A 16,564-nucleotide genomic window follows, 5' to 3' on the forward strand; every position below is an offset into this window, starting at 1 on the left:
GGTTCAAATGCCAAAAAAGTTATGGTAACTCTACCATAGTCACTGTGTACAAATGTGAGAAGAAAAACTATCTTAGAATGCCCCCCATGTCAAACCTTCAGGTGGATGGGCTACAACAGGAGATGACCATGTCAGGTTCTAAGTCTCTCAGCCAAGAACAGAAAGCGAAGCCTACCGATTGGTGCTCATAAAAATTAGACCTTCAAAATCTGGAAAAATCTAGTCTGGTTTGAGCCAGTCCAGACTGCTGGAGGTGTTTCAATATTATGGAGAATGCTGTATTGTTGTACTTTCCGCTGGTTACTAGCTTCATCTTATATCTTTTTTACTAATCATTAATTGCTAGAATGCCACACCCTATTTAATTACCAAGTTCATCCATTAATTACCACACTTCACCCTTTTTTTAATGTCTAATTCTATCAAAAAACCTAACCTAATAGATCACCCCGTAGAACCAGAACAAATCACCAGAAAAATATGTAGGAATTGCATGATGGAATCATGTCAGCATTGAGCAGAATCTCAAAGGAGTCTTCCCAAGGTCTTGTGGGATCTATGCCTCAAAGAACTGAGGCTGTTTTCAGAGCCAAGGGAGGCTCTACCCAGTATTTCTTAGAGTGCTTCTAATGAAGTGCTTGGTGAGTATATACTTAAGTATATGTACTTGTCAATTTGTGGCTTCATACCGCTGCGTTCATTCCATTTCAACACATTAATCCTACTGTTTCTTAATACACTTTACATCCCTGGAAAAATCTAAATGCATAGAATATGGTGCTGTCTAAAGCTTTATAAACCTCCTGCTCAGCTGCAAGGAGTAACTTAATCCTTAACTCTTATGAGAATTGAGATCCTCTTTATATCAGTGGCAGGGTTTTCCCTGAGGCTATGTCTTTGTGGAATCAGAATGCAGGGCTTGCACTCAGTAAAAAAATCAAGCTTTGGAATTGCTGGCAAATGTGTGTTGTCTGAAATGCAACTGAACTGACTGGATGTGATTTTGGGTGTGTGAGGACAGGTAAAAGACTTGGTCTTGATTCCGACAGCATTTATAGGGCAACAAGTGTCTCAGCACTTGATCTTATGCCAAAGGCAAGTCAAAATGCCTCAATCCAATCAGATAAAAGTAGAAAAGACGAGCTGGATATGAGTTTAACGCTCTGAAAAATGCCAAAGACAGAAAGACTTTCTAAGATTCGCCCTGAGGCTTATGTTCTGCTTGCCATTAGTCGAAATCTTGGTCTCTGCAAATGCAGACTATAACCCTTCCCATGACAAGCATAATTTCAGATATATTTATCATTTGGGTAGTTTCTGGTCTGTCATGAAGACATTTGCAATCTAAGTGCATTTCTGTGAAGAAACCGGAACTGACTCTACTTGAAGATAGCTGTGATGTTTAAACTCTTACAACTGCTAATGATTTCATACAGCCACTCGTGTACAAAACCACTATTCAGAATAGTTCTGGAAGCAGCGCTGCCTTTGAGGCAGAACTAATGTAATTGATTACCATCCAACAGGCCGGGATGGATGTGATTAGTTAATGCACACTGGGCAGAGACTTTCAAATACCATGCCATAAACAAGTATAGCCCCAAGTAGACTTGTGTTTGCATGCTCTGGCTGCCAGAAATGACTCTGGAAGAAATACGTGCAATAGAATTGTACTTTTTTTTACACTAGATCTAGCTCTGTTTCATAACGTCAGTATCTGGTTTTGCTTTAATGGAGGATCATGTAATTTACTTAGAGGAAGCTGCAGAATGTTATAATGCTCTGCTGCCTCTGAGGCAGGTTCTAAAGAAGTACGTTTTGCTGATTGCTGTCTCTGAATAAGTTGCAGAATTGAAAATATTTCCCTGACAGAGCTGCCCTGGTCAGGTATAAGTGCTGTTATTGTTTATTGTGAGGTGGAAATACATAGGTCCTCAACCACCAAGTAGTAGGCCACACATGCTACATGCTAAAAAAACAGATTGCTGAGTGCTGAAGTACTAAAAAAATGTTCTCAGCAGTATTGAGTTCCAAAATGTCTCTGAAAACAGAGTCTACTGGGTACTTCACGGATTGGGTTTCCATGGATTAGAAGCTGTAGACTAGAGCCATGAATCATGATTCACCATATGGCCGTCTGACACAAAAATCTCAGTTTGATGGATGCTACTAAATGCTAAATACTCAATGCAAGTTTAGTGAAGGAGGAATGATGGGTGTTCCATGGTTTGGACCTCATTGTCCCAATGAGAGGAAACGTTAAAGCATATGACCTTCTCCATAATTGTGTCTCACTATCCTTGTGGCAATAGTTTAGAGAACAATTTTTAAGCTTCATCCTGATAAATTCCCAGGACTCAATTCTATGCTGTGGGAGGACTTGACTTTCAGGCACCTTTTAAGTCTCATTCACGCTCATTTTATTTATTGACGCACGTCAATTTCAAAAGATGTGAAATTGTAACCAGGACCAGGTCCAGAACCCATGGACCTCATTAGACTCAAATGTTCTTTAGCCCTCGAATTCTTTCATTTTCAACAACGGTTCTTTGTCTCCAGTCTGTATTGCTTTTTTGACAGAATACGCACACAAAGTGTTGCCAACCGTTCAGAAAAATACAGAATCATGCGTTACGTTTTGAACGGGACGTGTTTTGTTACATTTTTGAGGTCACACTTTTATGGTTGAGACAGAAAAACGCAGCGCTCTCTCAGCCGGAGCGAGGGTAGATTCTCCACGGCTCTAATAGCATGCTTTTCATTGGTTGCCACCTTTATTTACCCAATCAGCAGCCAGAGTTATCTGTTTATCGTTCAGTGTGCAGGCAATGGAGTCACAGTCCCTCTTACAACGGTTTGTTTGGGGCAGCGCTGAGGGCCCCAAGTCAGAGCTGAAACACTGGGAACTACAGCTCTGCTTTAGACATAACTAATGTTATCTTACCCTTTGTGGCTTTTCTTAATTCTGTACCTCATCAAAGAAATTTGTTGCTTTGAGGTTAATTAACCTCGAGTCGAGACGGCCCTGCCATAACATACACCTGGAATCACTGGGCAAAAGGTAGAAACACACCCTGGGTGAGATGCCATTCCATCAAAGGACACCACACTCTAACTCACACTTATGAACAAATGTTGAAAAGCTAATCCACTTTCAAACATGTGCTTTTGGAGGAAACCCACGCAGACATGGGGAGAACCCTCAATGGCGTGACTTAAACCTAAAACATGTCTGCTGCCATGTTCAAATATCTAGTGAAAGGTCTTTCCAGGAGAGTGAGGGATTACAGCAGCAAACAAGTGGACCAAGGGGTTTCTAATAGAGCAGTCAGACAGTCTTTGTAAGCAACTTGTGTTCATTTGGGTAATTGACTGGGTGGTCCTCAGTGTGTCCTGAGTGTGCTCTGGTCTTTGCTGAACTGTAAAAGCAGGCTGGCTAACACTAGGCTAAGAACGTTCTTAAGGACCTGAAGGGCTCTCATTCAGATTCACTGCATCATTAACAAGCTAATCGACTATGCCACATAACATCACACACCCACACTAGCACACACTGCACTGCAAAATTCCCAAGAGGTCTCGGCGAATACCTGCGCTTAAAGCTATCCAAGCAAAGGGGACTTGTGTGGGAAGGTATGGAGTCAGTAATGGATGGAAGGAGATACAGAGTAAGTGGGTGTCTGGAATGTGAATGCATACTAATGAGACCATAGCCTACAGTGATTAATTAGTGTGAGAGACTTTGGGGAATAAATTCATTGCAACGCCTGTTTCTGTAATCCAAGCCCCATCTAGGCGAAAGGCCGCCTACGCAACTCTGTAACACACCGAGCTACATTTCCTTAAAGGAGTGGTTTCATCAATCAACGAAAACATACATAAATATTCCCTCAAACTTTTGAACACAGACTTATCTTTTGAAATCAAGGGTGTCAAGACATGATGTATGGCTACAGTAATAGCCTTTACCCTTCTGTGAAGGCTTTAGACAAGAACATTTCTGTGGGGATTAAATAGCCTTTAGCCATTAGCTATAGTGTGGTTAAACACTGATGCTGGATTAGTTATGGATTACAAACACCATTCTAGTTAATCCCAAAGATATTTGAAGGCATTCCATAACACCTTTAGTTGTGGGGGTGGGGGGTATGAGTACTTTTGATCTATTATCATTAATTTTAGCAAAAGCTACAAACCAAGCTAATCAGACGCGTTAAGCTTGTACTGAAGCAGTAGCATGCAGTAAACGCCATCAACAAAGATTAAATTTACACAATTCTAAATATGAGATCAGCCATTAGCTATAATTTTAGGACTATGACAGGTTTATTTTTAACAGCAATACTCAATTGAAATTGAAAACACAAATATTTGGGCACTGTGGGAACATTAAGAAGCTTCTCAGAGGAAAAAAGATTAGCTTTTGTCAATTGAGGGTGGCACGGTGATGCAGCAGGACGTGTTGCTGTCACACAGCTCTAGGGAGACTGTGAGGAGTTTGGTGTGTCCTCTCTGTGTCTGCGTGAGTTTCCTCTGGGTGACTGTCTGTGAGGAGTGTGGTGTGTTCTCCCTGTGTCTGCGTGGGTTTCCTCCGAGTGACTGTCTGTGAGGAGTGTGGTGTGTTCTCCCTGTGTCTGCGTGGGTTTCCTCCGGGTGCTCTGGTGTCCTCCCACGCTCCAAAAACACACGTTGGTAGGTGGATTGGAGACTCAAAAGTGTCCGTAGGTGTGAGTGTGTGAGTGAATGTGTGTTGCCCTGTGAAGGACTGGCGCCCCCTCCAGGGTGTGTTCCTGCCTTGCACCCAGTGATTCCGGGTAGGCTCTGGACCCACCGCGACCCTGAACTGGATAAGAGTTACAGACAATGAATTCCTTAATTTTGTCTATTGATGATAAGGCAAGGGTTAGGCCAGTGTATCCCAAAGTTGGGGGCATGAGCTATTTCAGGCAATGGGGGTGCATTTGGTATATAATAATAATGTAATAACTCCACTGCAAATTTGGTCTGCCATTTTATTTTCTTTTGTTAAAAAAGTTGAACTTTCACACGATTCCACTAGAAAAACAGCAAAAATGAATATCTTTGATAAATGTTTAAGTACAATTAAAATACAAATGTTCACGTGACCGAGTGGTAAACACGCCTCTATACCAGCTTTTTTTTCCTGAGTGATGTTGCAGGTGCTTTTATCCCTTGAAAAAAGTGTGAATTAACAAATTGCCAACTTTTTTTTTTATTGCATTTTTAGATATCCAACTTTTCTGGAAATGAAGATAACAGTATAAGAACCGAGCAAAACAAACTCAAAGCACTTTGAGAAAAGTGTGTGACATTCTCACTGATGTAGTGGAGGTCTTGCTTTTGAGCAGCAGCAGTGAAAATGTGCCGTGAGCCGGTGAGATATGATAATTGGGGGAGTTTTCTCCTTGGCAGCTGCATGGGGAAGTATGTGTGTTTGTGTGCGTCTGGTTTGCTGTTGATATTTAAAGCATTGAAAATGCACTATATAAAATTTAAAAAATAAATATATGTATTATTATGTTTTCAGTAAAATGTTAAAGTGATGCTAACAACAGAGCACTTTAATTTAACTTCGCAAATATAATTACAATCAGGCAATTATGTATTAATGTGTAATAATGGTGTACTCTCACAGACATAATTTCATAGACACCCACACAAACACAGCATTTATAAATTCTCTTTTCCTTTCGCTCCATTGTTGCAGCGACCTGCCTCCTACCACAGCATTCCAGGTTTCTCCTTCCCCTGGCAGATGATAGGTCACATCAGCGCCTTTCACCACCAACGTTAAGACCCCCTTCCTGAAGAAAAAAACACACTCAAGGTCTCGCAAACATTTCCTCTCCAATGACAGTGTGACACTATGAATGCATGTACAAACACAGACAGATCATTTGTGCCTGTACTTTCTCAAAAAGTGGTGCTGGTGGTGATAGTAAACCATCACAACAACACCAAAACATGCCATAGCCTCACTGTCATCCAAACATTTCAAGATGCAGCTACTATAATGACAAGGTAGAACACAAGCAAAACAGTGGCACCGCAGACAGAGACACAGACAAACACAGCTCTAGAGTCCAGGGGTCCTGGGTTATTGTCTGTGAGGAGTTTGATGTGTTCTCTCCATGTCTGCATTGGTTTCCTCCAGGTGCTGCTGATTCGTCCGATAGTCCAAAAACATGTTTTCAGGTGGACGGGCTTTGAGATATTGCCCTTAGTTGTGAGTGTGTGGGTGACTGGGTGAGTGTGGGATGCCCAGTGATGGACTGCTGCCCTGCTGCTCTGCCCTGGCAGTCTCTGGATGTACTGTGACCCTGATCTGGATGAAGCAGTTTGGAAATGTAGCAAAAAATATATATTTTGTTGTTGTATGTGCTGACACAGACCGTTCATTGCCTGTGCTTAATGTTTTGAGTGGAAATTAAATTAAAGTTGGTCTCGGTGTGAAAGAGTGACATGGTTTGGATATTACATAGGGCCTCTTTCTATTTTCAGTCCCTCTATTTTTCAGTGGTAGGTTAATGAGAGTGCTAGCTGTTAGTGCTGGATCTGATTGATGGGAGTTTAAATCAGATTAAGGTGCCACAGGTTTGTGTGGGTGGGTGTGTGCTTTTATTGCAGCCATAAATAAATGTTGAGACTGGTCAAGGAAAGGTCAATTCTAATCTGGACACAACAAGTGTGAGGACATTATAGAATACCTTTACATTGCAGTGATGTGTTAAGTCTCGAGTCTGAAGCTCTGGAAATGTCCGTAACAGTTGTACAGGATTCTGTAAGGTAATGTTTGAAGTCCCTTCCACATATGAACTCCAGAGTGGTCCTTTCATACATGTAGTGCACAGTGAGAGGTCTTCTGTGTCAGACATCTTCTTGCAGTGGAAAATACTCTGCATGCTTTAGACGCTGGGCAGCGCAGGAGGTACAGCGACTTCTCTGGGACAGTAGCGACTCTATTCACACATACACCGACTTTACCCAGAGGACTTACTAGGGCACTAGGAGGATAAAGTCAGCGTAAAGTCCGGCCCAAATGTTCTGGGTATATGCTTTCACACATATAGCCCCTCCAGGACATTTCAGGTTACTGTGCATGTAGGGGCTTGATCTGAGTCTCAAGTTTGTTTGTTTTTTTGCGTGTCTGAGTCCAGTCTTGAGTCAAGTTTTAAATCTGAAATGTGAGTCTTGAGTCTGTTAGAAAAGTGTCACACTCAAGTCTTATGTCACGCTGGTGGGAGTCTGAGTCAAGACCCATGTCTGAATTGTGAGACTGAATAAAGTCTAATGACGCTTTTCTATGGTACATGCAATACTTTACTTGGCTCTAATCTGCTTTTTTTCATTTACAATTAGGCCATTTTTTTCCTGGAATTCTTTTTAGTACCTGCTCGCTTATGACTCCAAGCAAGCCAAATAAGGACTAAACATGAAGTGTAAACCTTACAGAGCAGTAATTAGACCAGAGAATGGTGACCAGTCATGATGAATTGCAGATTTCCGGCACATACTAGCCATTTGTAATTTTTTCAGACAGCAGTAGAGATCATATTTGTATTTAATCTGACTTTCAACGGCAGGTCATTCTTACTCCACAACTTTTGAAGAGGTACAAATATTCCTTGGATTGGGGACAATGAAAGACTCCAGCCAGAGCCATGTTCATGTTCATGTCCCAAAAAACAACAACAAGCAAATACGTAATGAGCAAACAATGCTTACTGTTACTGTTGTAAACTGAAAGTTAAATAAGACATGCAATATGGCAGTTAACAAACTTCACTTCCAAAAATCCTCTTAGGTAAATAAACACTTTCTACAAGCTCACAATTTTTGGGCCATGGGAAGAAACCCATGTGGACACGGGGAGAACACACACACTCCTCACAGACAGTCACCCGGAGGAAACCCATGCAGACACAGGGAGAACACACCACACTCCTCACAGACAGTCACCCGGAGGAAACCCATGCAGACACAGGGAGAACACACCACACTCCTCACAGACAGTCAGTTGGAGGAAACCCACGCAGACACAGGGAGAACACACCACACTCCTCACAGACAGTCACCTGGAGGAAACCCACGCAGACACAGGGAGAACACACCACACTCCTCACCTGGAGGAAACCCACGCAGACACAGGGAGAACGCACCACACTCCTCACAGACAGTCACCCGGAGCGGGACTTGAACCCACGACCTCCAGGTCCCTGGAGCTGTGACAGAGACACTACCTGCTGCTCCACTGTGCCACCTACATACTAGGTAACATACTGTGCAGAAATGCCATATGTCTCAAGTCTCTGAGCTCAGAATGGAAAAGCTGGTGTTTTAAACCTTATATATCCTTGTTGTTCCGGGTGCTCCGGTTTCCTCCCACAGTCCAAAAACACACGTTGCAGGTGGATTGGCAACTCGAAAGTGTCCGTAGGTGTGAGTGTGTGACTGAATGTGTGTGTGTCTGTGTTGCCCTGTGAAGGACTGGCGTCCCCTCCAGGGTGTATTCCCGCCTTGCGCCCAATGATTCCAGGTAGGCTCTGGACCCCCCGCGACCCTAAAATTGGATAAGCGGTTACAGATAATGGATGGATATCCTTGTTGTGTGCTGATTGCTGAGTGTGTAAACTCATAAACCCATCAGTTACAATGCAGCAACATCCAAAAAGCAATGAATGTTCAGCTTATTCATTACCTATAAGCATTCAGGTGAAAAACTAACCCAAAATAAACCTAAAACTATAGTCAAATCCCCTAGAATCGCTGAGGGGATATGTTACTAAACACATTATAAGGTCCTTTCAGGAATTTCCTTTTTTGTCAATGTGAGGGGATTTTTTACACATGCAAAAAATGTTATCTATTAAGAAATAAAAATTTGTTTCACATTATACCTCAGCAGCTACTTTAAAAAAGCTATCTCCACTGTTGTTGGTAATGGACATACAGCATTTTGGAAGTAAACTTTTCAATTATGCTCTGAAACTGCCGGTCTATCACATGCTGATAGATTGATGATGCTGCTGTCTACAAAATCACCATCCTCCTCAGAGCAGGAGGTATTTCAATCTGTTAATGGGCCTTTGGCTGAGGGGAGTGAGCGTGAGGTCGTGCCCTCTGCAGTGGAGAAGGAAGATGAGATGGAGCTTGACCGAAACTACCCAGCAAACAAGTGAACACCGACTTAAAATATGTCCCATTTCAGCTGCCCACAATGAACTCATTCTGACTTGAACATGGGGGTGCAATGGGGCCTAAAGGTTTGTGACCATATGGGATGCCCACGATTAGCCCACAATTATGAGGGTTTACCCATTTCAAGCCACTTCTTAGCTGACTAACGAGCACATCGTTGTCTGTGCTGGCCCCATGTACCTTATTTACTTTTAACTTACAGTATTGGTAGATGTGGACATGGTTCAGGCCCTGTACATTGTTTATCCTCATGCTCACTTGGTGTGTGCATGACTTTATCACGTGGTCCCCACTGTGTTAGCCCCACTACAATGTCTAAAACAGGATTGGCCAACCTATAAGACACAATGAGTCAGAAAAATAGAAACATTTTCTATTTACAGAAAAGAAATGGTTTCCCATATTCAGCACTAACATCGAACAGCCCAAATGCACATTAACCTAACAGATATAATTTTTTATTAGGAATTGTAGAGCTGCATGCCATGAGTTGGCAATACCTCCAATGTCATTGTCTAAAACAATGGTCTAAAATGGTTATGGTCTAAAACATTCTTTCATCCATCCATCCATTCATTTTGCACAATTAAAATACAATTTACAAATTAATATATTCTTTTTCTTTTCCAAAAACAAGCTGGTTTGCAGAATGAGCACTAATCTGTTTATAACCAAATCAACACTGGAGGGGGACAATGAGGTTAGCAAGGCAAGAATGGTGTATCACCCAGATTGAACCAGTAAGGGCCAGAACTGGGCTAATGGACACAGACTCCAAGTGGGCTAAACGGTTCTAGGCCACCACGTGGCAGACTGTGGGAAACCCTGTGGTGTACTGCCCATTCTAAACCCATAAGGGCCTAAAGTAGGTTAATGGACATCAGCCTAGAGTGGGCTAAAGAAGCCCCAGTCCTCAAAGCCTGCAGAAACCCTTAACAGCCCCAACGGGGCTTGTTTACTGGGTAGAGCTTTACCACAAAGATGTGTGGTGCATGCATGTATTCAGTTTCCATGTAGGACACTGGCAAAACAAACTGAAAGCAGTAAATACAGTATGGCTTTGGTTGCTATAGAAACAGCTCGCCGAGACAGGTCTATTTTCCAGGCTTGCTTATTTGACTGACACCCGGGAACACAATATAAGGTGTAAGGTAAAGGTAAACCTTAGCAGTATGAGGTGCAGAGGTGTTTAGCATGCATGCTTCTGCTGAAAATTTCTTTTAGTTACCTGTTTTTCAGGGGTCCCCATCTTTAAAATCATAACTTACACTTGTGTTTACACTAGTTTCCTATTTACATTTTTTTAAATTTATACCAAGCAAATCCTTACTTATCTTTGCTGGTGCTTCTGTATGTAATCAACACAGATGATACATTTATATGTAATGTAAATCTGGCTCTTTCTGAAACTTTAAATAACACAAATTAAGGCAGTCATGTTTGAAGTAGGTTATTACAGAATCTCTGACACATCCAGACCACTAGGTGTCCTTATAATAGGTGTTTCATTACATGAAAAAATGGCATTGGAGAAAATGGCTGCTCCTTGAAAATATCCAGTAATATCATCATTACTGAGCTTTAGTTTTTGCTAATAACACACTATTGTGGGTTACAGTGAGAGGATATTTTAAATATTGGGATTAAAAAAACCTAAAAAAAGGACACAGCAACATGTTTGTTTTACAGTGTTTTTTTTTTCATCAGTATAAATTCTACACAGCTTCACAAGAAAGGAAATTACAGGCTACGAAGTTCACAGCTAATATCACAAAATATACAATACATCAGAAACAGGAAAGCAGTCATGATACATAACAGATGACAAAACATAAAAACCTGATTTGAAAGACCAGTGGAAGTGACAGATAAAAAATATATAGGAGCAAAAAATTCAGTAGTTTTAAAACAAGATGTCATTTTGTAAAAAATAAAAGCTTTTTTTTTTCCTTTATAAACTGCATTCAAATTGCATGATATGCACAATGGCCATAACCCTCCATCACGTCTCACTGATAACAGTCATGAAGTTATGGCTATAATTGGCAAAAGAAAGAAATGAGCAAATAAGTGTTAAACACAGGAACATTCAGCTGGTTTAAAAAAAACTGATTTTTGATCAGGTTTTTGACAACTGCTTTATAACGATGAATGCCAGTTTGACCAGTGTTTTTTCTTTTTTTTTTCATTCAGAGATGTTCATGTGTGTGTGTTTTTGTATAAGTGTGGGTGGCAGACGGACAACACATAAATAGTAAAACATTTGATAACTCCATGCAAGTAATGTTGGTGGGTATAATATTGTAAAAGTAACACATTACAGTGAAGTGAATACATTTTCCAGTAACTAAGTGATGTAAATCATTACAGTTGCTGACATAATGATTTTTACTTGCATTCCTCCTATGCTTCTACAGAACAATATTATTTACCTGCAGTGTGTTTGAGTCACACATTTCTCTATGTAGATATTCAGTGTTAAAAAATTGTGCATGTGTGGTCTCACTGCAAGACATTGATGAGGCCAGATTATACTGCTAAAACTTCATTGAGAACCTGTTTTTTAAACTTTATCTTTTGAAGATTTTTTTAAGGCAGTTGTTTTTGTTTCTAGGTTTTTAACAACATCTGCATTCAGTGTTTAAAAAAAAAAACAGTTGACTAAATCATTACGGTAAAATCGATTATTTCTTTGGAGAAACTACTCATTAACTACTCAAGTAACACTGCCAGTAAATCTTCTTACAGACAAATCCTTCCCCACCACATCAATATATAGTATAGCCTTGGCCTCTCAACAGTCTTATTCAATTACTGTTAATTTTGCATGTGACATAGGTTTGCTGTCTAGTATCCCAACACTATTTTAAGCTTCATGCAAAAAAAGTAAAGAATGTTTGTGTATTTGTTTGTGTTTGTGTGTGTGTGTGTGTGTGACATGCAGCTAATCACATCCAAAGCTAATCCAGGACACTGAAAATGTAGCCAATTTTTGCTAGCTAATAAGCTTAGGTAGCTGACAAACTAAATGTTTGTTTGAGCTGCTAAGAATGAATATGTGAATGAATACAGGCTTCACTACAGCAGGCGCTACAAAATAACACATGGAATATTCCTTTTTTTTTTTGCTATTTGCTCTCAGGAACATTGACAGAAGGAACAATAATTCTATAATTCTGGGAGATTAGGTTCTAATTACAGGAAAAAAATATACCAACAAACAGACCTGCTATAACCTATTGCTATGTAAAGTCATATTCATAACATGAGGTTAGCAGTGTGTTTGCTAGCTAATAAGCTTAAGTAACTAACAAACTAAATGTGCGTTTGACCATGAATATGTGAATGATTACAGACTTCATTACAACAGGCACTACAAAATAGAAGTCCCTGGAGATTGAAGTTATCTTAAACGAAGCCAATGCTTTGTCACTTTTGGATCAGTACCTTCTATTTCCCAAGAGATACAGGAAAGGGGAATTAATATATTTTTTTCAATTGAAATTATTTTCTAATGGTCCATTCATTAGAGAAGTTTGATGCAATAAAAAATTGGTATTGTAAAATAGTTTGAGAATTTGTAGGCTGTTGGATAACTATTAGAACGCGGGGGAGCTGTAAAATGAAGACATGCTAACTGGGTCCAAATGAACAAATCCAGTCTAAAAATGGAAACATTTTGTTATAGTATATAAAAAATTTAGGCATGAACAAAATGAATGAAAATATTTGAATAATGGTTTTGATGAATGTTTTTGTAAAATTTAAATTTTATAGTAAAATATATTATAAAATAACAAAAATAGTAAATAAGGCAGGGGATTCCAGTGATTAAAGTCATTTCACATTCAAATTAAATTTTGTAAAATGTTTAGGAATTGGCTGAATGACCTTAATATATACTCACAACTGTATTACGAAGAGAAAAGTTAGACATATTGGCTACATTTAAGGGAACACTGGTTTAACAAAATGTCACCATATTTCAGTTTTTGAGTTGTAAGGTAATTCAGAATGTGAACTTACTTGTTGTAGAGAAACTAAAATGCGAACGCAACAATGTTTATATCACAAATCAGTGAACGGATACATGGGTCTTATGTGGACTTATATAGTGGTAAATCCAAAACCTGTAGGAAAACCTTTGCCTTACATTAGGCTGCAAGTACCACTTCACCATGAATGTATTTAAAAAATATATGATTTTTTTAGGCCACAGTGTCCTCAAAACAATTGACACATTTCCTATAACAGAAAATGCTGCTTAGCCACCACTAAGAACAATGCTGACTTGGTTTCTCTAGAAAGGTGCATTTCACATCAAACCATTCTCAATTAAATTTTTTACATCTTGACAACTATCTGATTCATTTGGAAGTGTCTTAGAATTCACCTTAAAGGTTGCACTTCTGAAGTCCAATGTATTTTTAACACAGTGACTCTTGTTGCTTTCCAGCCCCTTGCACCTTACTGTACTTGCACACTTGCAAATAAAATGAAAAGATACAATAAAACATCAACATATACCACAAAAATGTAAATAAAATAAGACGTTATAGAAAGCAGTTCACCATTTTTACACCCCATACCTTACTCTTAATTCAGATATACATTTTTGGTAACTCATGGTGGAAAATTGTCCTTCATAAGGCTATAGAACATATGCCTTTAATGATAACTTAAGTGATCCTACTAAAACATCCTAAAAGGTTTATTCCAACTAGTGCCAGTTGTCAACAAAGCTGTTTTGGTATAATATCAAACATTTTATGAATATTTACTTAGGCGCTTCAGTTATCATGAAAGGTTTATGTGGGTGTTATGTAGCCGTATGTACGAACACCTGCAGTGTTACCTAATGTTTTTGGTTAAAACAAAATGAAAAAGGAAAGCAAAACAGAACTGGTAATAAATGATAAATGGAGAAAAATACATTAGTGAGAGCTCCTCTTCCGGACTGAGTGGCTCAGTTTAATTACAGCAAAGATGCTTTGGCCCTCATCCTAATATTTCCTAACTGCTCCAATAGCCTCTTGTTTCTGCCAGTCTTTACCCTTGTGACTCTCATTAGGAAGGTCTTGAGATTTTTACTGTACAAACAGATACATCACAAGGACACAAACTAGAATTGAGGACATAATTAAATAATCACTTTTCCTAAATACAAATACAGGAGCCTAGAGAAGGGTGAATGTGGAGGCCAGAGACAGCAGAGGTTATTTAAAAAAATAGGCCAGTCATTTTGAAACTAATTTCTACCTGCTACATCTGTGTCAAACAGTCAATTACCACAGACAGTAATGTGCACTGTTGTTTTCAAACCATTTATTTAAAATGTGTTTAGAAACCACTGGGAAGAATTCAAAGAATAAGGGCTAAAGTATTAGCTGAAGCCTATTTCCGTCAGTAGTCCATAATCTAAGCTTTAAATCACCAGCTGCTATTTGGAAAAATTCACTTTAACTATCGATAATATACCACGAAATACTATGGAAATTGTCCACAGCTGCTTGGAATATGGAATATTTGGTGGTAAACAGGTTTAAAACTATTGGAATATTCCTTTAAAGTAATTTAGGTGTTTGTTTGTATATATATAAATGTTCCATCAATAACAATTGCTAAGGTATCTTCTTTCCAGTTTGTACATGTTAACCTAGTGCAGGAAAGGAGGGGAATGTGTTAAATACATTTCATTTTTGGCAAAAGAATGACTTTAGAACCCAAGGGTGCTGTCTCAAAATCATAAACCTAAACTACAGACCAGGCTAGTTTAACGCAGCTAATGCTAACGATCCAGTTAATGAGAGGATTGTCCTCTGTATTTATCTCCACAGGCTTTTAACATGCTTAGGCTTGGGCAAACTCTTTCAACATGACCAGACTAAGCTGAGGAATAGGGAGGAAATGAGATGATTGAGTTCTGCAAGTTCTAAAGTACAGAGCTTCTATGAGAATAAAGCCAGTGGCCTTCACTTGGGATTCAGCTTCCTCTGATCTCAGGCCTCCTTCTCACTCCTAAGCTTTTGGTTATAGCTCTATGATTTAAGGTCAAGACGTGTATAGCTGTGGCTTAGGGAGCTAACAACAAGCATCACATTCGGGTACAAAAACAAATATCTGGCTATAAACACACACACACAGAGTGGCAAGGTATTTTAGAAGCATGTGAATTAAAAATCAGGCTATTTTTACAGGTCACAGCGCAGGAGGTATATTTTCCTGGAAATCTGTGCCTTTGTTACGAGCACAGGTTAAAATCTACACTGTCAGAAATAAAGGTAGTATACAGGGATACATTTGTTCTGAAAGGTAAAAAAAGGTTCAGCAAATGTCTTAAACAGCACAGCAGTCCAGGAGTTGTAGGATGACCCTCCCAAAGAAATAAAAAAAAGAAAAAAGAAATAAAATTACAAATGTTCAGTACCTCAAATGCCACCCCCCCACCCAAAAAAAAAAAACAAAAAAAAAAAAAACAAACAAAAAAAAAAACACCCCACTACAGGAGTATATCTGTGTCTTTGTAAGTATGGAGTGAGTCAATATGTAGTGTGCAGAGTCTTTAAAACTTATAATAATTGCCAAGTAATATGTTACAAACACATTCTAAAGACCTACCCCTGTGACATTACCTTTTGTTTCTGAAAGTGTACACTTGGAAGATCAGTGATGGAAAGAAAACTAAGCAGACTGTCCAATGCTGGCTTACTAAGAGCAGCTGCACATAGGCAACAGACCCGTTGATTAAATTTAGCCTTGGACTTCCTTCTACTGGATCATGTTGCCAATGCTTTCTTCTCCACAGCTAGTCAGCATAGAAACTGCCAATAGATAAAGGCTAGATTGTTTGACTCAACAGGTTATCGACATAACGTCTGATTTACATTTACCCCACCCCAGTGAAAAGGGAAGAAAACTTTTCATTTAAACAGTCCATACCCATCCTGGTCTCACATTTTAAAAAACCCGCACCCTATCCAAAACCCATCCCGCTCTATTTGTATCCCCTCCAAATTATGTTAACCCCACTACATCCAACCCAACTGTCCCCGGTCCCTACCCCAAACAAAATTTACAGCTCAAATTAATCTCCTATCCTCCTTCAGGCCGATGTCTTTTTGGCGAAAGAAGTGAGCACCCTGTCACTTCACTGTTTTCATCTTCTAGTCCTCAGATGACGCTCCTTTATACAGAGTCTTCTCCCTATTTCTAATAATAGACAAGAAAGAAGACAGTGTTCATTTAATTTCACCTTGATTTTAGAGATGGTCTTGTCCCTTGATCATGATCCATGTTCTTAAATAACTGAGCTGTTTAAGATATTTTGTAGATTTAGGCCTATGAT

The 16,564-nt window shown here is 39.5% G+C and overlaps 1 protein-coding gene across 2 annotated transcripts in view; it reads right to left on the bottom strand.

The window, feature by feature from the left end:
- Positions 1–10,910: 10,910 nt before the first annotated feature.
- The window catches only part of bcam (basal cell adhesion molecule (Lutheran blood group)), a 74,957-nt gene continuing 69,303 nt past the window's right edge, over positions 10,911–16,564 (bottom strand). For both annotated transcript variants that reach the window (XM_066683493.1, XM_066683492.1), the window contains one exon: positions 10,911–16,428. In XM_066683493.1, the coding sequence (XP_066539590.1) occupies positions 16,423–16,428 (6 nt within the window). In that variant the 3' untranslated portion in view covers positions 10,911–16,422. The remainder of the gene's footprint in view (positions 16,429–16,564) is intronic.

The sequence above is a fragment of the Hoplias malabaricus genome, chromosome 10, assembly GCF_029633855.1.
Source record: "Hoplias malabaricus isolate fHopMal1 chromosome 10, fHopMal1.hap1, whole genome shotgun sequence".
NCBI lineage: Eukaryota > Metazoa > Chordata > Actinopteri > Characiformes > Erythrinidae > Hoplias > Hoplias malabaricus.